Here is a 21,799-nt window from a genome sequence, read left to right as displayed (position 1 = left end):
GGCATCAGCCGATGCACTGATGTCTACCTTGTAGAACTTGGTAAACGTATGGACAGACGACCAGGTCGCCGCCTTACACACCTGAGTGTCCGACGCTTGGTGTCGAAAGGCCCAAGACATTCCGATTGCCCTCGTAGGGTGGGCCGTGACCGGAAAAGGGGGCACCTGCCCCTTCAAGGTGTAGGCTTGTACTACAATCTGTCTGTCTGTCTGATCCACCTGGAAATGGTGGCTGATGAGACCTTCATGCCCTTCTTTGGACCAGCCACCGAAACAAACAGTGAGTCTGACTTCCGAAAGGGAACAGTGGCAGCCAAATACACCTTCAGGGCTCTAACCACGTCCAGAGCATGAAGGGCCACCTCCTTAGGGTGCTTTCGGCTTAGGACACAGTGATGGTAATACAATGTCCTCGTTGATATGAAAAGCCGAGACCACCTTTGGTAGAAAAGATGGTTGCGGACGCAACACCACCTTATCCCTGTGGATGACCAGATAGGGCGACTTAAAAGACAAGGCCGCCAATTCAGAAACCCGCCTGGCCGATGTGATGGCCACTAAAAAGACCACTTTCTGGGAAAGAGTCATCAGGGGAATCTCCCTGATATTTTCAAATGGGGTTTTTGAAGCTCCGACAACACCAGGTTCAAATCCCATGGGGGCAACGGTGGGCGCACCGGAGGGACTACATGTCGTACCCCCTGAACGAAGGTACCCACTAAGGAGTGTGATGCCAGGGGTCGTTGAAAAAAAGACAGCCAAAGCTGAGATTTGCCCCTTGATGGTGCTCAAAGCCAATCTCTGGTCTATTCCTTGCTGGAGAAACAGCAGGATTCTTGCTATGGAAAAGGAACGTGGATGCCATCCTTTCTCCTCACACATGGAGATGTAGGCCTTCCAGGTACGATGGTATATCTTCTGAGAAGAAAATTTCCGTGCCCTCAACATAGTTGGAAATATTGAGTCCGACATACCCCGGTTCCTCAACACCTGGCTCTCAATAGCCATGCCGTTAAAGCCAGCGATGGTAAAGCAGGATGGAAAATTGGACCTTGAGTTAGGAGGTCCTCTCTCAACGGCAGTTGCCAGGGAGTGTCTGCCACCAGACGCACCAGATCTGCGTACCAGGGACACTGAGGCCAATCTGGGGCAACCAGTAATACTGGGATCCCCTCGGCTTCCACTCTGCGAAGCAGACTTGGCAACAGTTTCAGTGGAGGAAAGCTGTAGATCAGCTGGAACTGATCCCACAGAGCCACCAGTACGTCTGACGCATCTGCCTACGGATCTCTTGTCCTGTACACAAACCTTAGCACCTTCTGATTGAGACAGGAGGCCAGTAGATCCACATCTGGTGTGCCCCACCTTCAGGCACAGCAGCCTGAATGTCTCCGGATGCAATGCCCATTCTCCTGGGTCCGGCATCTGTCGACTCAGATAGTCCGCCTGCCAGTTTTCCACTCCCGGGATGTAAATGGCTGACAGGGCCGGTACGTGTCACTCTGCCCACCGAAGTATGTGCGCAACCTCCCGAGCAGGGGCTGAGCTTCTTGTTCCCCCTTGGTGATTTATGTATGCCATGTGTGGAGACACAGCCTGATTGCTCTCAATTCGAGCAGATTGATCGACAACTCTGATTCTTTCGTCGACCAGAGGCCCTGAGTCGACTGAACCCCCATCACTCCGCCCCAGCCGGTTAGACTGGCATCCGTAGGGATCACCGTCCATTTCAGAGGAAGGAACGTTTTTCCCGGACTGAATCACTGGGGACCTCAACCACCAGATCAGAGAGTCCCTGACTGGTTGGCTCACCTGGATTTGTCGATCAAGGGACAGCTGAGACGTGTCCCATTTTAACAAGATCTCCTTCTGCAGTACTCTGGTGTGGAACTGGGCGTAGGGTACTGCCTCGAAGGAGGCTACCATGAGTCCCAGTACTCGCATGCAAAACCGGAGCGACGACCACTTGCGGTTCATCAGCAGTTTTACCGCAGATCTGACAGTCTGCAATTTGTCTGAAGGGAGAAAAACTCTCGCTTCCCTGGAGTCCAACGGTAAACCCAGGTACTCCAGACGCTGAGTCGGCACCATCACCGACTTCTTCAGGTTAAACAGCCACCCAAATTCTTGCAGGGTCTGCATATCCTCCTCTAATTCTGAGGTGGAAGATGCTCTCAGGAGGAGGTCTTCCAGGCAGCCCACAATCGTGATCCCACGTTGTCTCAGTAACGCCATTTCTGGAACCAGTACCTTGGTAAAGACTCGGGGGGCTGATGCCAGACCAAAAGGAAGAGCCAAAAATTGGTAATGGGCTGCAAAATGCAGAAACTTTTGATGCCGAAGGCAAATGGGAATGTGCAGGTACGCATACTGGATGTCTAAGGACGCCAGGGAGTCCCCTTGATGGAGTGCAGTGACTACTGAGCGAACTGATTCCTTTCTGAACCTCTGCACTTTTACAAAGTGATTGAGGGCTTTCAGGTCCAAGATCGGACGTACCCCTTCCTTCTTGGGAATTACAAACAGATTTGAGTAAAATCCCTGGAAGCGTTCCGATTCTGGAACTGGTACAATCACCCCGCGATCCAGCAAGTCCCTCACCACCCCCAACAGGGGATTCTGGCGAACTGGGGATACGGGTATGCTGGAGGGGAAGAATCTGTTTGGCGGACAAGAGAGAAACTCTATCTTGTAGCCTGTGGAAATCAGATCGCAGACCCATTGGTCGGATAACCGGGAGGACCACCGGGCTGCAAACTCCCGAAGTCAACCCCCCACCCGAGACATGGGTGGGGGCAAACCTTCATTCGCAGGCTTGTTAGGCTTGAGGTTCCAGGGATGTTTTTAACATGCTTTAAGGGAACAGGATCAGTTTTTTTTGGGTTAACAAATGCTTTAAGGTTGACAACAATCTACAAGGTTCTAGATGAAATGTCAGAAGTATGATCAAATGCTCTTTTCACTATACAAGCCAAGAAAGACAACCAAATGGGTACCACACATCCAGGGGCTAGGTTGCCAGTGGACTCTTGGAATGCGAGAGCTATTCCTTGGTCAAAATCACGATTTAGATTTTTACCTGTAGGTAAGCCTATAATAAGGCTTACCTATAGGTACAGTAAATATCTCCTAAACACGCACCATTTAGGAGATTTTCACTTTAGCAGCAGCCGGAGACGCCACTAGCGTCTGTGCATTGGGCTCTGAATGGACTGTGCCGTCCATTCAAAACTCTGTGCTGTGGTCATCGTGGCTCAGCCATTCATACAATCGAAGCCCGCAAACCCAGAAGGAATTCTGGGTAACGATGGAAGTTCTGGGACTTGTGACAGCGTGGTGCTAGAGGGTTTCGTTTCCGGGTAAGTCTGTCATAATGTGATGCATAATAGCACATTATGGTATATTAAACCGCATGGGGGCCCAATTCTTTTTTTTTTTTTTTTTGGTGTGGTTTACTACCGCTTTAACAGTTACTATGTACAGTCCTTAAATTTAGTCTTCTTCTGGCAACTTGGAGCCGTTGAAGACATTGGTACTTAAAAAGGTACATTGTTTCTACTGTGTAACAGTCTAAAAAACAATGGGTTCCTTGAAACACTGGAGTGGGAGGGGCCAACAAAGATGTTAACATACTGTAGTATATGTATAGATGTATTCTCTGGCCAACAGGACTAATGGTGTTCAGATGCAGGCAGTTGAGAAGTAACAGTAGAGACAAAGGGTAATTGACCCTCCTAATAGATATGCACAAAATCAACAAAGAGGTCACTAATGAATCAATGACTTATTCATCAGCTACACTTTTTCTGTTGTAACAGGCTTATTACGATAGAGGGGGCCCCCCTTTAATATAGCATTGACTTTAGGTAGTTCCCGTGGCGATATGATGACTGGCAAACCCTGTGGCACAACAGTAGTCCCTGGTTGGGTCCTGTGCGGCAGCAAGCAGCTAAACTGGGCTCTGTGCTCCGGATTCCTGGGGAGCACAAATGACAGGCCTCTCTGCGGGACTTGACCACAACAGGCAGCTGCAGCCTCTCTTGGTCTCAGTCCAGGGGTCTGCAGCTGATCAAGCAGTTCCCCAGATCTGACAGGTCCTGCCACTGATGGCAGTTACTAACCGGCCTTCTAAGTTCTCTCACTCCCTGACAGGTTCTTTCATTCTCCACACACTGGTGATCTCCAACTGCCCCCACTCTTTCCTGGGCTTTTCTATTTATATTGCACCTCAAGCCCCCAGGCACACTGGGTCATATAGTTTATTTGCCTGCAATGATAATCACACCGCTCCTAGCCCAAACTACATCTGCCAGCATTCAATGTTTCATGCTTGAAAGGTTTAGAAGCTCAAAGTCCATAGGACTCTTGTGACTGAAAAATTAAACTGCAATCAGGAAAGGGATGAGAAAAATTGCGTGTTGTGGCTCAGGACAAGCCTGAGAGTTAAGCCAGCGAGGTCATATCATGGCAAAACAGGTTAGTCAGGGTTCTAGGTTGTGTAAATAACCGCTATGAATAGTGGGGGTCACCAGAGAGAATAAACCACCCTTGTGCTGTGTTCAGGAGTATCCACATAAGAAAAAAAATCCTCTAAGTGGGAACAGATAGTGCCTCAACAAAAAATTGTTCAACGAGTAAGACATGTAAAAAATTGACATGCTGAAAAGAATGCCTGAGAAGATGTTAGCACCTAGACAATAATAGATCAGTAAAAAACACTGCCAAAAGCATCTAGGCACAGCCGTTTTGGAAAATGGAAAGCAAAATTTGTCAGGTTTTTGCCACAAATTCAGGAGGGAACCCACTGGTTATTCCAGGGTTTGAGAAACAAGTCCTAGCACCCCTAGACATAATGAATGGAAGTAGTCAATCATGTCAGTAACAGAAGGTTTACAGAGTTAAGTGGACAGGAAGGACCTGTCCTGCATATTGCCCTTCTGGCATCAAAAATAAAAATATGCATATATTTTGCAAGTCTAACTATATAATAAATAAATGCCTGTGACAGAGGGCCCCTTGTGGAAACCAGACTACCAGTATGAATCCTACCAAGTTTGAAGAAGGCTTTTTAGCAGTTCTAGTGAGTTTAGAGAGAGGTGGTGAGCACACAACAGGAGAGGCCCACTGTAGGTAATGATTATGCCTGAAAGTGGGGAATCTATGAAATCTATACAGTAGAAGATACAACACACAGAGCAAATTGTGATTTTGGATAATGGGGTCTAAATCCCCCAGCTAGCTGTCACAATGTGTTAATCAGGGGACTTGCCAAAGAGAAGCTCGCCCTCCAAGGGCATTTACAAAGGGACATTTTTTATGCACCGGATCAGTTGCCCAGGCTATAAGCCTTAGGATTCTACGCATATGCACAGAAAGAAAAAATATTCTGGAGATCTGACAAATCAGATTCTCAATCACATCCACAAAGAATTAGGGTCAAAGGTAAAAGATGTAATTTTTGAGTACAGATTTGGGTGGTCTACCAAAGAAGAAAGTTCACCATGATTTTCTCCAACCCAGTTAGCCATAAATTTAGACAATCGCTAAGGTGACAGAACGGCGGAAGGGCAGAGCCTGCTAGCAAATATTAGGTTTTTATAAGGGTGTTTAACTGCCTATCCACTAAATCTTTAAAGGAGGGGGTAACCTCAAAAAGGGATGGTAGATTCATCATTTAGTCTAATGCCCTATACACACGGTCGGATCATGTTATTGGAAAATCCAACCGTGTGTGGGCTCCATCAAACTTTTTCCGTCAGATTTTTTGACACACAAAGTTTGAGAGCAGGATCTAAAATTTTCCAACAAAATCCGATCGCATAAATTCCGATCGTGTGTAGACAATTCCGACAGACAAAGTGCCACGCATGCTCAGAATAAACTAAGAAGATAAACTAAGATGAAAGCTATTGGCTACTGGCCTATTTATAGTCCCGATGTACTTGTTTGATGTCACCTTGTTCTGAAGGATCGGATTTTCAGACAACTTTGTGCGACACAAGTTTCGGCCAAAATCCATTGGAAAAATCTGATGGATTTTGTGTTCGGAATGTCCGACTGTGTGTACAGGGAATAAGAATGGCCAGATGCACATTCGGGACAGACCATTTTTGTTAAATTCTGCATACAGGTTCAAAATAGTCAGGAAGTGGGAATAACCTCTGAGTTTGATCAATAAATGTATAAGGCCCAAATTTCTTAATTCAGAGTAGGAAAGGACCATCTATAGAAGACCATCTTCGTATAGCATTTTTGAGCATATAAGGGGTTGTGTAGCAAAAGTCATATTGATCCATAAACTAATATGCATTGCCTCGATCGATTAATCCACACTAACCAACATATGGCGAAAGGGTAAAGAAGTCAGTTCCTTAAATAGTGGAGGATAGATATCTCGAGGCACCACTGGTGGAAAAATCAGCATTCCCCTTGGTTTGCGCAGCAAGTGTGTCAGGTGATTCTATTGCTTGAGTAAAATTATAGCAGGGGAGAGTCATGGCAGAAGAGTTTCAATGGTTGACAGCACCCATGACCATGTGATATGTTTACACAGTAAAGGAATGAAGAAAAAAATGTAGCACTAACAAATGTGAAAAATTTATTTAAAAATTTGAAAAAGCAAAACGCAATAGTCCATAACTGTGACGTTCCAACTTCACTTATTAATAAATATTGTGGATCGGTGCACTCAATATGAAAGAGTCCAAACCGGTTTGTCTACCTCCACTCAGTGATCCACACAAGGCATACCAGATAGTGTTGACCAACCACCACAGATGGTCAAAACAAACATGTAATGGTGGTCTCTCTGGATGGTCAATGTCGGTAAGCCGTCCTGAACCAATTGTTGTATACTTCACTGACTAGATGCTCAGTGGGTAAATATGCAAACAAAAAGGCCCCACATAGCATAACTCCATAAAAATTAACATTTTATTGAATAAAAACAACAAAACTACTCACATACAGTATGTTAAGATTCAAAATTGCTTTGTACATTTAAAGTCTGTGGGTATACACAAACTGCTTCCTATTTGCTTTCGGTATCGTATGTTGTGACATCCCAACAGGCTCCACCTTACATGTTTCATCACAACTGAAGTCATTTGGTGCCCCAGATGTCAGTTGTGACGAAACATGTAGGGCAGAGCCTGTTGCAACGTCAACGTATGATACAGGAAGCGAATGGGATGCTGTTTGTGTATACCCGCCGACTTTTAAATCTTAACATGTGAGTAGCTTTTCTGCTTTTATTCAATAACATTTTTAAGTTTATGGAGTTACGCTATGTGGGACCTTTTTGTTTGCATATTTACCCACGGAGCATCTAGCCAGTGAAGTATAAACCAATTGGTCCAGGATGGCTCATCGACATTGAGAATCCAGAGAGACCATTACATGTTTGTTTTGACCATCTGTAGTGAATGGTCAACACTATCTGGTAAGCCTTGTGTGGATCACTGGGTGAAGGTAGACACTGAGGCACTGGGTTTGGACTTTTTTATATTGAGTGCACTGATTCACAATATTCATTACCAAGTGAAGTTGGAACATTACAGTTATGGACTATCACATTTGCTAGCGCAACATTTTTTCTTTAGTTCCAACAGTGTCTGTGAATTCAGCCTTAGTCAAACAGGTTGCATGTTGTGCACCTGTAAAAGAGATGAAGTTAAGGGATTGGAGTGGTGCTGAATTTTAGAATTTGCTACAAAGCGAGGGAACCACTAGTAACTTGGGGGAAATCTGTAGTTTCCTCTTGCCAATTGAAGGTAACCTGTGAGATACTCACAGAATGGTTGTGTATTAAGGAGGTTCAGCGTGCCTAGTAAGGAGGAGTCACAGTAACGCGTGTGTTAACTGAGTTGCAATAGCTGCTCCCTTTTGGTTGTTAGAAAATGGCAGGTGCAAGTGTACAGATAAGGATCTTACAAGCACTACGTCAGTAGATGGAAAGGAACTTGCTGTTGAGAGGTGGAAAAGAAAATTCTAATTTGAAAAGCTAAATGTAAAGCCGCGTACACACAGGCGGACTGTCTGGCCAACTTAGTCCGTCGAAACACATTTCAGCGGACAGTCCGCTCATGTGTGGGCTTCAGCGGACTTTTTCAGCGTGCAGTCTGGCGGACTAAGTATTTCGGAATTTCCGTAATATTGTCCGTCAGACTTTGGTTTCAGCGGACAATCCGCTCGTGAGTAGGCTAGTTTGACGGACTAAGTATGGCGCATGCTCAGAAAGGATTTACACGGCGAAAGGTTGCATTGCTGTGTATTGGACTTCCTATTTCTAGTCCCGTCGTACGTGCTGTACACGTCATCGCGCAAACTTTCGACGGATTGTTTAGCATCCGTGTGTGGTCAAGTCCGTTCATTCGAAAGTAGGACGGACTGTCCGTCGGATTGTCTGACGGACTAAGTTGGCCATACAGTCCGCCCGTGTGTACGCGGCTTAACAATAGCATAACCTATTAGGCTAAATAGTTAGACAATACATTTAGGGAAATCCCCCCTTGTGCCTGTGCCCTTAGAGCCTTTTGTGTATAGCACTGCAGTATGTCTTGTAGAATAAGTATGTAGTGAATACTAGAGTCATCAGGACATGCAAGCCAAGAACCGGTACATAAAAGGGTACATGGAAACCCTGCCTTACCTTGTCCACAACACTGATCCTGTCTAGGGTTCAGGCTTCACCTGTCACAGTGGCCTTCCTCTTTAGGTTTCTCCAGAGTCTGGGTGCCATAGGAATGGGCCATGGCCCTGGACCTGTATTACACCCTGAGGGCTAACTACACCTCTTGTGCCACATGCTAACCTGAACAACGAATGCAGGACCTAGTGCTCAAAGCAAACAGCCCATTGACTAGTGAGTCTGAGTATGTTCCCAAGGTGTACTCGAAGGTCAAAGATCTGGAAACTGCCAATTAAGGCAGTAAGCAGTCATATCTTGATATAAGTGTCAGTGAAAAGAGATAATTTAATCTGGTGAAAAGATAATAGGAAATTCTTCTCCAAAAAGAGAAGGCATACATCACCTAAGGACACTAGCAAAAACTAGAGCCTCGTGGAGTAGGCAGGATTATATGGGGACAGACCCAACAACGTTTTTGACAGTGTCCAATCACTCGTGGCCAGTGGCATATTCCATGGCCTAAGAATGGATTCCTGGATCCTTTACTGTAAAATACCGATATACCTGTTGACCATACATAAAAATTGCCAGCTGATACCTTCCTGTAGTAACACCACCACCTCTGGTGCACTGAAATCTCAAGTAGCATTATCAGCTCTTCCTAGTTCACCTTGGTGAGCCACATTACCTACCCCCCCCCCCCCCCCCCGTATTAAGGGGAAGAGGGAAAGGATACGTGTTCTGTAGTCAAAATCAGGAGTGAGCAGCCTAGGGTGAAAACACTGCACCTCTATAGATACAATACCACAAGACCCCTTTCACACTGGGGTGATTTTCAGGCGTTTTAGCGCTAAAAATAGTGACTGTAAAATGCCTCTCGAGCCAAGGGGCGGTGTGCTTGCAGGATGGGAAAAAAAGTCCTGCAAATAGCCTCTTTGGGGCAGTGCGGGAGCGCTGTAGACACCTCTCCTCCCCCTCCCCATTGAAATGAGAAGCAATTTGACAGCACCGCAACACGGGCGCTATTAATTCTTTTTTCGCCCGCTAGCGGGGGTTACAACAGCTGACACCTGCGCCACCCCAGTGTGAAAGGGGTCTTAGTAAGCATTGTTGTTCTAAAACGAAGGTCTCCAAACTACATCCCACAAGCCAAACTCCAGCCTGCTGTAAGATTTTATCCACCTCTCTGATGTAAGGAGGGACTCTGATGGAGATCCTGCTGTAGGGGTGATTCTGATGGGGACTCTGATGTACAGGGGGCTGTTCTAAATCATATCATGCTGATTACAGCAGAACTCCAAATAAAGCCTCACTTAAAACTAAACTAAGGCCATCAATTTACCTGTTTCATAAAAATAGTTACATTACCGGCATGTAGAACCACCAAGTAATGGTATTGCGCTCCAATTTAAAGTATAACACTATAAATACCAGTGTAAAACATGAACAATAAATTAAGCAAACAAATTAAAATTAAAACCTTGATCAATAATATGCAAATAATCAATACAAAGATGTTATAAATAATTAAACATGATAAAAAAGAAATTATATATCAACTGGCGACTGAATAAATAGTTCATTATTATAAATAAGGTGATGGTGATATGTGTAAAAAATCACAACATAATGGTACATGAAGCTTCAAAATGTCCAAAATGTGCAAAAGTGCAAACAATAATAAAATTGTGCAACTTCCACTCGGTAAAGAGGATGTGTAAACTTCTTAACAATAAAGTGCAAGGTGCAAGTTAAAATGGATGGTGTTAAGTAGCATCATCAGGTGACACAGTGACTTTTAGTGGATCTTCGGTGTGAAATGACACCCGTGGGTGTACTAACTTATTACCTTACAGCTGCAAGGTAAGCAGCATTCAGTAAAACCAATAGGGTCACTCAGGGGCAGAAGGGGAGAAAATCCTTTTTTATCTTCATGGGTGTAAGGCACCTAAAGGGTTATAGCTTTTTTCCAGGGCCAGATACACAGCAGAGTGATTGCTCCCAATGTATCAAGAAGGATGAAAACAGAGAAACACAGAAGAGGCTCACATTTAAAAACAGCAATATGTGCAAAGTATAGGGACGAGCAGCGAGCTTGCATAGTAGAACCGTCACTTCCGGTGTCATGTGTCTGATGCGTATCGCCACTGTCACTTGACTTCATCGGAGATACATGACGGACAAAGGAAATATCTTTAAATAGTGTATTGGAAAACAGCGGTCAGCCATTTTCTCGAAGCCTGGCTAATGCAAGAATAGCAGCGGCCATTTTCTTGAAGATTATCTAGTGGGCTCCAACCGCGATAGCACATGTGGGCGTCAAAGTAAATGTAACCTAGTATTACAATAGTATGTAAACACAATATATGTACACAAAAAGTTTAGCTTATGTTTTTGGGGCAGACTATAAATTAAATAAGTGGATATTGAAATAGAAAAAAACAGGTATTTAAAATATTTAAAATTATTTAAAACGAGATAAGAGAAGAGGACGTTTTTAGCAAAAATAAAATTAAAAGATTACAGATAACACTGGACTCCGGAAATGATGTTGGACGAGAAGGCAGATGAAATGGTTCATAAAAAATTGTTCTCAAAAAAGATATAAAATGATTAAATCAAATAGCTGTGCAGTCATACAGTGCCTTGTAAAAGTATTCGGCCCCCTTGAACTTTTCAACCTTTTGCCACATTTCAGGCTTCAAACAAAGGTATAAATATTTTTTTTTTTTTGAAGAATCACCAACAAGTGGGACACAATTGTGAAGTGGAACGAAATCTATTGGATATTTGAAACTTTTTTAGCAAATAAAAAACTGAAAAGTGGTGCGTGCAAAATTATTCGGCCCCTTTACTTTCAGTGCAGCAAACTCACTCCAGAAGTTCAGCGAGGATCTCTGAATGATCCAATGTTGTCCTAAATGACTGATGGTGATAAATAGAATCCCCCTGTGTGTAATCAAGTCTCTGTATAAATGCAACTGCTCTGTGATAGTCTCAGGGTTCTGTTGAAAGCGCAGAGAGCATCATGAAGACCAAGGAACACACCAGGCAGGTCCGTAATACTGTTGTGGAGAAGTTTAAAGCCGGATTTGGATACAAAAAGATTTCCCAAGCTTTAAACATCCCAAGGAGCACTGTGCAAGCGATCATTTTGAAATGGAAGGAGTATCAGACCACTGCAAATCTACCAAGACCTGGCCGTCCTAAACTTTCAGCTCAGACAAGGAGAAGACTGATCAGAGATGCAGCCAAGAGGCCCATGATCACTCTGGATGAACTGCAGAGAACTCCAGCTGAGGTGGGAGAGTCTGTCCATAGGACAACAATCAGTCGTACACTGCACAAATCTGGCCTTTATGGAAGAGTGGCAAGAAGAAAGACATTTCTCAAAGATATCCATAAAAAGTCTCGTCTAAAGTTTGCCACAAGCCACCTGGGAGAAACACCAAACATGTGGAAGAAGGTGCTCTGGTCAGATGAAACCAAAATCGAACTTTTTGCCCACAATGCAAAACGATATGTTTGGCATAAAAGCAACACAGCTCATCACCCTCAACACACCATCCCCACTGTCAAACATGGTGGTGGCAGCATCATGGTTTGGGCCTGCTATTCTTCAGCAGGGACAGGGAAGATGGTTAAAATTGAGGGGAAGATGGATGCAGCCAAATACAGGACCATTCTGGATGAAAACCTGTTGGAGTCTGCAAAAGACCTGAAACTGGTACGGAGATTTATCTTCCAACAAGACAATGATCCCAAGCATACAGCAAAATCTACAAAGGGATGGTTCACAAATAAACATATCCAGGTGTTGGAATGGCCAAGTCAAAGTCCAGACCTGAATCCAATTGAGAAGATGTGGAAAGAGCTGAAAACTGCTGTTCACAAACATACCCCAAGCGACTTGCAGCTGTAATCCCACTTGTTGGTGATTCTTCACAAAAAATTAAAATTTTATATCTTTATGTTTGAAGCCTGAAATGTGGCAAAAGGTTGAAAAGTTCAAGGGGCCGAATACTTTCGCAAGGCACTGTATATATTGTGCTAACAGGAGTAGGATTATATTAGCCTGAATAAACCCACAGAAAAAAATGGTATAATAGTATTAAAACGAAATAAGTGAGATTCCTAAAAATCACTAATAAAACAATTGAGATCAAATCTAAAACAAATATCCGTTTGGACTCGAGCTGGCTCAAGCTTGTGTCCGCCTCTCCAGTGTCTCTTATATGGTTCAATAACTCCGAATCTCAAATGTTTTGGATCTCGTTTATGGTGTGTGGCGAAATGTTTAGAGATGTGCTTATCAAAGCCTTTAACCACTTGCTTACTGGGCACTTAAACACCCTTCCTGCCCAGACCAATTTTCAGCTTTCGGTGCTCTCACACTTTGAATGACAATTACTCAGTCATGCAACACTGTAGCCAAATGAATTTTTTGTCCTTTTTTTCCCACAAATAGAGCTTTCTTTTGGTGATATTTGATCACCTCTGGGGTTTTTATTTTTTGCGCTATAAATGAAAAAAGACCAAAAATTTTGGAAAAAAAAACCGCATATTTCTTTGTTTCTGTGACAGAATTATGCAAATTATTAATTTTTCTTCATACATTTTGGCCACAATTTATACTGCTACATATCTTTGGTAAAAATAACCCAAATTAGTGGATATTATTTGGTCTTTGTGAAAGTTACAGAGTCTACAAGCTGTGGTGCGAATCGCACAAAATTGATCACAACTGATGTACTGGTGGCCTATCTCGCTTCTTGTGACCCGAACAAGTCAGGAAAGTACAAATACCCCCCAAATGACCCCTTTTTGGAAAGTAGACATTCCAAGGTATTTAGTAAGAGGCATAGTGAGCTTTTTGATGTTGTCATTTTTTCCCACAATTCTTAGCAAAATTAAGATTTTTCATTTTTTTTCTCCACAAAATTGTCATTGTAATAGGTTATTTCTCTCACGTGGCATTTGTATACCACAAATGACACCCCCCAAAAAATTCTGCTACTCCTCCTGAGTATTACAATACCACATGTGTGGGACTTTTTCACAGCCTGGCCACATAGAGAGGCCCAAAATGCAGGTAGCGCCATCATGTGTTCTAGGAACATAAATTACACATCTAACTTGTTGACTATTTATTACACTTTTGAAGCACCAGGACAATGACACGTGGCACTGATGACAGATGGCACTAATATGTGGCACTGATGACAGATGGCACTAATATGTGGCACTGATGACACGTGGCACTTATACGTGGCACTAATACGTGGCACTGTAGACACGTGGCACTAATAAGTGGCACTGATGACAGATGGCACTAATACATGGCACCAATGACGCGTGACACTGATGACAGATGGCACTGATAAGTGGCATTGATGACACGTGACACTGACAACAGATGGCACATGACACTGACAGGTGGCACTGATGACAAATGGCACTGATACGTGGCACTGATGACAGATGGCACTAATACGTGGCACTGATGACAGATGGCACTATGTGGCACTGATGACACGTGGCACTGATGACAGATGGCACTGATGACAGATGGCACTGATACGTGGCACTGATGACAGATGGCACTGGGGACAAATGGCACTGACAACAGATGGCACTGACAACAGATGGCCCTGGGGGCAGGTGGCACTGGGGGCATGTAGCACTGGTGGCAGGTAGCACTGGGGTGGATGGCACTGCTGGGGGAGGATGGCACTGCTGGGGGAGGATGGCACTGCTGGGGGAGGATGGCACTTTTTTTTTTTAACTCACTGTGATTGGCCGTTTACAGCGATCTGTGTTTGCCTGTCCCCGGGGGACACGGCGAACACAGAACTTCCGCGATGCGCGCCCGCAGCGGCGCGCATCGCGGAAGTAAACATCAGGACGTCCAGGGACGACCACCCGGACGAACGCACCTGCTCTACGGCCGTCATTCGGCTATAGAGCGGGCGCGAGGTGGTTAATGATATTTTGTATATGTTCTTTTATCCGTATTTTCAGTGGTCTCTTTGTTTGTCCAATATCGTAAACCACAGCTGCACTGGAGGGTGTATACAGCTCCCTCTGTGTTGCAACAGATGAATTCCTTTACTTCATGTGTATTACCAGTGGTGGTAGAAGAAACGTTAAACGTTTTTTCAGCTGGCTTTTTAGATTTGGTGCAACATTACCGGCATGTTTGAAAAGCTAGCTGTTACATTTACTGGTGCTCTCAACCAAACTGTCAAACCATCAAAAGGCTGGTGTCATAACTGATCAAATGTGCAGCACCATGGCAGTTGCAGATCCAACAAAGGCCAAGATGCAGGCTTCTTGGCTGAAAAGGATAGGCATCACCAGGTCAAAATTAAGAAAATAAAGCCTGAAAAAAAAAAAAAAAAGGAAAGAAAAAGCCACCAAAACCCAAGGACTGGTAAGCTGCAATATATTAACATTTTGTTCTTCAGTTTAGATACACCTAAATTTGTGCACAGATATGAAAATAACTCATGTCAATCAGACAGATAAGCCTTTTAGCCAAATGGTCTTATGATAAAGGACAATTGCACGGGTTTGCATACCTGTTTTTGTTACACTCAAGCTGACATCTGCAGTATCTGCCCATGATTTCCTCCATACCTCAGAATACACTATGCAGAAACATGAGCACTTGATTCAGCTGAACATCGTGTTAAAGAGCCACCTGGGTTTCTGAGGACAGTCAGAATGAGACTGCATGTCTGACCAACATTAAAACTACTTTCACACTGAAAGCACACAGTGTTAGCGGTGCTTTTTGGCCGCTAGCGGGGTGCTTTTAACCCCCCGCTAGCGGCCAAAGAAAGGGTCAAAAACGCATGTTTTGCGGCGCTGCCAAAGTGCTGTGCAGGTGCTTCGGCAGTGCTGCCCATTCATTTCAATAGGCAGGATGTTTTGGGAGTGGTGTATACACAGCCAGCGAGTAAAAAAATGTTTTTCTTTTTTTTTTATGCACATTCATGCATTTTTTTTTGGGGTGTAACACCACTTTAAATAAACATTTTAAATGATAGCTTAAAGCAAATCAACTGTATGCGAAAAAAAAAAAACACACTGCAAGCTTAGCACTTAGATGTGGTGCCATTTGTTTTCATTTTTTCCTCGTCTATTTTTTTTACCTGATAATTCTGCAAAGAAAACCCTTTGTGTTTCTTCATAACTACACTTTCTTTTCCATTTTATCTATGGAGGGAACCACAGTTGTCATGCTGAACAGCAAAATTGTCTGCCTTTGTTTATCTCCATTATATGGAGGATTGATAGGACTAGAAGCTTTCATAAAGTGAAGGATTTTTTTTCTTTCTCTTAAGCTCAATAGAAGCAACGAAGACACATATTTTCAATAAAAACTGAAAATGTTTTTTACATACACACACACACAAAAAAAAAAAAAAAAAGAAATGTAAGGCTATTTCACACTGTTTGTTGGCGATAAAGTTTTACCGTCATTTTAGTGGCGTTATTCGGCTGCTAGTGGGGAGCTTTTAACCCCTGCTAGAGGCCGAAAAAGGGATAAAACCACTGGCAAAGCGTCTGCTGCAGCCAGTGGTTTTATCCCTTTTTTGGGTGCTTTACGAGTGGGCAGGGGTTCCTACAGCGCTGCAAAGATGCTCTTGCAGGACTTTTTTTACTGTCCTGCAAGCGCACCACTCCAGTGTGTGAAAGCACTTGGGCTTTCACACTGGAGAGACAGGAGAGGCTCTTTATAGGCGATAATTTTAGCACTGTAGCGCCTGTAAAGCGCCGCAGTGTGAAAGTAGCCCAAGGACTGGTAAACTGTCACATATAACATCAGGGCTGCTGATTAGGTGGCACAGCCGGCCATATTGTATGGGGTTTGTTCATGCGGGTGAAGCCATCTGTTTCTCTATGGGAACTCAAAGGCTGAACCACAGCCACAGATCCTAATTTGACAGGTGTAAAGAGCACACAGTCTGTAGCTGCTGCATCCCCATAGCATAACATAGGCTGCCTGCACAGTCACATAAACCGCCAATTCCCTGTACAGGACACAACACCCAAGTGTGAGCCCCAAGACCTCATTCAAAAATGGAGCTTTATTAACTCAATGCAGTTTTGTTGTTTAGATTTAGGAAGAATTTAGTTATATTGTGTTTATGTCCACTAATTTTTGTGTATTTTCAGCGAAAATATTAATTACATTTTTTCTGGAGGGGGTGGGGGGGTTTGTCAAGCAGCACGTACAGAGCCCTGCAATTTCTAACAGCAGCCCTGTATAAAAACATTTTTGTTGTTGGTCTAGGCAATTTTTAAAGCGTTACCTTATTTTGCAGCATTTGTGGAGGGAACAGCCATCTGAATGCAGGATCTTTAAAATATCTTTGGACTGTGTCTATGCCGTATAGGTTAGCCAGTTTGCGTATCAGATAAACTCGGTACCAATCATTGTTAGACTGGGAACATAAATCCATCACACGCCTCAGGTACGGTTCATTTATGACTTCTGAAATACAAGTCCAATGTTATATAATAAATTACCTCAGTAACAAAGATACAAAGCCAGACAACTAAATTGTCAGGATTATTAAAGTGTTAATAAAAAAGCTATTTTTTATTAAATAACAAACATGTTATATTCACAAATGATCTATTGCACAGAGTTGCCCCAAACCTTCTTTTCTGGGATCCCCCGCCGGAGCTCTCCGCTCCTGCTCTTCTGTGTCGACTCCCATAGCAAGCGCTTGCTATGGAGGCAAACATGTGGGCTCCTTACCGAGCAGGGCTGTGTGTGTCCATAGACACACACACAGCGCGGCTTGGCACTGCCCCCGCTCCCTACTCACAAGATTTGATTGACAGCATTAGGAGTAAATAAATCCTGCTATTGCCTCTGTGCCTGTGAGAAGAGAGAGAGCAGCGATGCTACTCTCAGGCACAGCTCTAGATTGAAAGAGAAGCCAAATAAGTATCTGGGAGGGGCTTATACTTGAAGTTTTTTTTCCTAATGCACAGAATGCATTAGGAAAAAAGACCTTCAAGTGGAAGGAAAGCCTAATATTTAAATTCTCCCCTGCAATCACTATGCAAGCCAAGTTCAGCCTTCTGTCTCAAAATTAAAGAATCTCAGTTTTTATACTTTTTTTTGCAGTATCCTAGTCTAAGAGCAGCCAGAGGACGTGGTTACTGAAGGCTAGTGACAATACTTTTAGAAGTGACCCTGTTCCTGTGTAGCCAGGTTGGGAGGAGCTGGTCATAGGTCCCCTGGCCAGTGAAAGCTTGTGCATCTTCATTCATGAGAAAAAAAACAAAAAACATTCACACAGGAGGGCTGGGAGGTCTGGTGCACATATACAGTATAGCTGTACAGGGCTTTGAATTAAAACTACCACAGAAGAAGGGAGCTGGACACAGGGGGAACTGTCAGTGTAGCTGGAAGTGCTCTGTGGTTTCAGCTAAGCTCAGCGCAATCTACAGTGAACACTATACCTTAACTCCACATGATTCCCCCTTGTAGTGTAGTGTAGTGTAGTGTAGTGTAAAGTACAGCAAGTAGAAAAATCCACATAATTCTGCCTAGTAATGTGAGTGTAATGCACAACAAGCAAAAAACTCCACATGATTCAACTTTGTAGTGCGAGTGTAATGCACAGCAAGCAGAAAACTGCACGATTCCACTTTGTAGTGTGAGTTTAACGCACAGCAATCAGAAAACTCCACATGATTCCAAATTACAGTGAGTGTAATGCACCACAAGCACCACATGATTCTGCCCTGTAGTGTGAGTATAATTCACAACAAGCAGAAAACTCCACATGATTCTGCCCTGTAGTGTAATTGTAATGCACAACAAGCAGAAAACTCCACATGATTCCAAATAGTAATGCGAGTGTAACAAAGTGTTCAACAAAATCCCATAAATTCCACTTTGTAGTGTGTGTTGCTGTATACAGGTGCAGTGTGCTTTACATAAAAGGATAAAAAAAATACTGGTTGCAGCCCCACATAAAAAGGTCTTGAGCCACCTAATGCACAAACAATAAAAACAAACCAAAAAAGTGCAGCCATCTAAGCGTAGAAGTTTAATGGATGCAGAGTTCAGCAGGTAAGCGGCTGGAATAGCAGAGTTTATCAGGAAAGCTAGTGGTGAGCCACTGTGCTAGCTTTGCAGTGGATCACCTCTCACCACCAGCTTCCCTGCTAAACTGCACATTCTGCCGATGGCTGGGAAGGACAGGGGCGGGATTACTCAAACCGCTGGATTTCCCGCACAGACACCACAACAATTTCAGGAAGTGCTGTTCAATTTGGCTGAGCAGGCAAACTGTTGTTGGTAAAGAAAAAAAGACTGACGATTGTCTAGCTCAGATTCGTCTAAGCTAGACAGTCTGCAAGTCTAAAAATGAATACTATCAAAATGAAAGATATTTAACATAGTAATCACGGGCAAATTTAAAATTTTTACTGGAATTCCACTTTAAGCCCTTAGAACCACTTTAATGTGACCCAGTTGTACCATCAAAATCACAGCAATATGACAAAATAGAAGGGCAATATTTGAGTTATTCAAATCAGGACTCAGTGATAAAATTCTCACCATAACATCCCATGTATAACCTTTAGGGCCGGTGGCCAAGGCTGGCCCGCTGTTGGTTCCTAATAACTTCAAGCTTCACACTCTGATCGCTTTGAGGCTGAACTCACACCTGAGTGACACATTGCTTTTACTTTGTTCTTTAGAATGTTTGTCACACATCATCATTTAGCAGCCCATTTACTTAAATGGGTGGTGTTACACGTGACAAACATGCCAAAGTAGCCCATGCATTTGTTTTGCCGATTTTTTTGTGCGTTTTGTCATGGGATTGCTATCAGTGTTTAGGGTGGCATTAAAAGTTAATGGCACTGCAAGCGCATTGTGCATTTTGACCCATGTTCCCGGAATGGTCAGGTATGAATGTGGCCTTATGCATTTTTTTGTTTTCCGGAAAACTATGTATGATACAGAAGATAAATATTAAATGTATTAAACAATACAACTACAATCCTTGTTTCTGGGTCATGTTGTGTAATAAAATAGAATATGCTGTGGCACAGCATAAGAATTGGCACAAGGATTACAAAACAACCCTTACAGGCTATACAAAATCTTCCTTGAAAATGCCGGGTGCAGCTCAATTCGGCTACTTGTAGACAAAACCAAATAGTCAATAAGGCATACAAAACATCTCTTCTATCTTAAAGTCAACAAGCAGACATCTCAACTGTAGAAATCTGACCTGATGCAAAAACTGCTTTGTATACATATCAGGAAACATACTTACACTATCAGTTCCTCTGAAGTTGTCCAGTTATTTCAACATCTTTTGGAACTTCCGAGGGGAAGTCATTAAAATTATACAAATGGCCTCTCCCTGATGGCATTACAGCTATTTTTTAAAACTGCTTTCTGGACATATTGGCTCCCTGACAGCATGGTGCTTTGAATAACTTCCACAATCAAAAATCTTTGCAACCAGTGATTGCAATGATGCTTAAATCCAATTCTGATGGCTCCAGTTGCTCTAACTAGGTCCATTTCATTTTTTATTTTTATTTTATTTTGGGAACCAGATTAAATTAAGGTATGTGGGGAACTATTCATTTGGATCAAGTGTGTTTCATGACAACCAGGCAATCTAGGGACAAAATTTGGAAACATTTTTTTCTGAAAATGTCTAAAGCAAAAACATTACCCTTATGCTACTGGCATTAGATATTCAAATGTCCTTTGACTGCCCTGTCCTGATCTCGTTGACACCTTTAAAAATTGGGCTTTTGGCCTAAAATTTTGCTCCTGGGTCTCCACTTTCTGAAATTCCCCAGCTTTAAATCTTCATTGTTCACAATCCGGCAAGCAACTAAGAAGGTCTGCCCCATTATCCCAACTTTTATTTGCCTTGTCGATCAAACCCAAGAGCTTCTCTTAACATCCCTGGGGTAATGATAGCTGCATTTTCTCTTAAAAAGGAACAGTCTAGTTAGTTAACACATTTGCTTTGATCACGCACAATATCATTTTGTTTTGACTTATTTGGGATCGCATATTATGAGTTTTCATATCACTAGTAAATTCATCTTAAAAAGGTAGCACGACACTCTGAACACACCGTTTTGCATTTACCTTTTATCAAGGTATTGTGCAAGCCGCTTTCCTGGTTAAAGGCTAGGTTAACCTTTAAAGGAAAAAATAATAAATGGACACACAAAAAAAAAAAAAAATAATGAATGTATTATATTCCCTTGCAGGACCCTGGAAAGCATTGCACCCGCAACCAGTAGATCACAGGTGTAAGGCCACTTTCACACTGAGGCGCTTTACAGGCGTTTTAGCGATAAAAATAGCACCTGCAATGCACCTGTAAAGCGCCTCTCCTGTCACTGCAGTGTGAAAGCCTGAGTGCTTTCACACTGGAGCGGTGTGCTTGCAGGACGCTAGAAAAAGTTGTGAAACCGCCCCTGCCATTGAAATCAATGGCCAGTGCTGCCGAAGCACCTGCAAAGTGTTTTTCGGCAGCAGCGCTTTGAACCCTTTATCGACCGCTAGCGGGGGTTAAAAGCGCCCGGCTAGTGGCTGAAAAATAACAAAAGTACAAACCACAGCAGGGTACAGGATAAAAACTGATGCGTTTCACACTCTTGATAGTGCTTAGTCATAGCAATGACTAAGCACTGTTGAGAGTGTGAAACGTGTCAGTTTTTATCCTGTACCCTGCTGTGGTTTGTATTTTTGTTATTTTGCACAATAAAGGTGTTTTTATTGGAGTGCGGCTGTCCAGACCTTCCCTTTCTAGATCTGCTCTGAGTTATAGATTCAAGTGATATTGAACCCAAAGGCAAACATGTAAGATATTGCATTATTCCAGTTCCTAAATGTGATGACTGTATTTGTTTTTTTTTAGGCGTTCTTGTACGTCATTGTCTGCGGTGATCTCTGCCTATTGCTGTTTCCTGAGCACCTTTTTTGTGTTTCCTTTTTTTTTTCTTCTCTGGTGAAGAGGAGTGTGGCTGGGCTGTGACACAGATTGATGTGTCATTATAGTCCTGTGTATAATGTAGAGCCTGGTATATGATGTGCAGAGTCCTATGTATAATGTACAGCGTGGTATATGATGTACAGAGCCCGGTGTATAA

At 43.2% G+C, this 21,799-nt stretch overlaps 1 protein-coding gene across 4 annotated transcripts in view; it reads right to left on the bottom strand.

Annotated features, from left to right (window-relative positions):
• Positions 1-21,799, bottom strand: part of LOC143964534 (E3 ubiquitin-protein ligase RNF213-like) — a 582,447-nt gene that overhangs the window by 95,043 nt on the left and 465,605 nt on the right. For all 4 annotated transcript variants that reach the window (XM_077474318.1, XM_077474320.1, XM_077474317.1 and 1 more), the window contains exon 48: positions 16,951-17,132. In XM_077474318.1, the coding sequence (XP_077330444.1) occupies positions 16,951-17,132 (182 nt within the window). The remainder of the gene's footprint in view (positions 1-16,950; positions 17,133-21,799) is intronic.

Source organism: Lithobates pipiens, unplaced genomic scaffold (genome assembly GCF_037356315.1).
Source record: "Lithobates pipiens isolate NorthernLeopardFrog02 unplaced genomic scaffold, aLitPip1_a1.2 Scaffold_8, whole genome shotgun sequence".
Lineage (NCBI taxonomy): Eukaryota > Metazoa > Chordata > Amphibia > Anura > Ranidae > Lithobates > Lithobates pipiens.
Note: the sequence above shows the minus strand (reverse complement) of the source record. Positions and strands in the feature narration are given on the sequence as shown.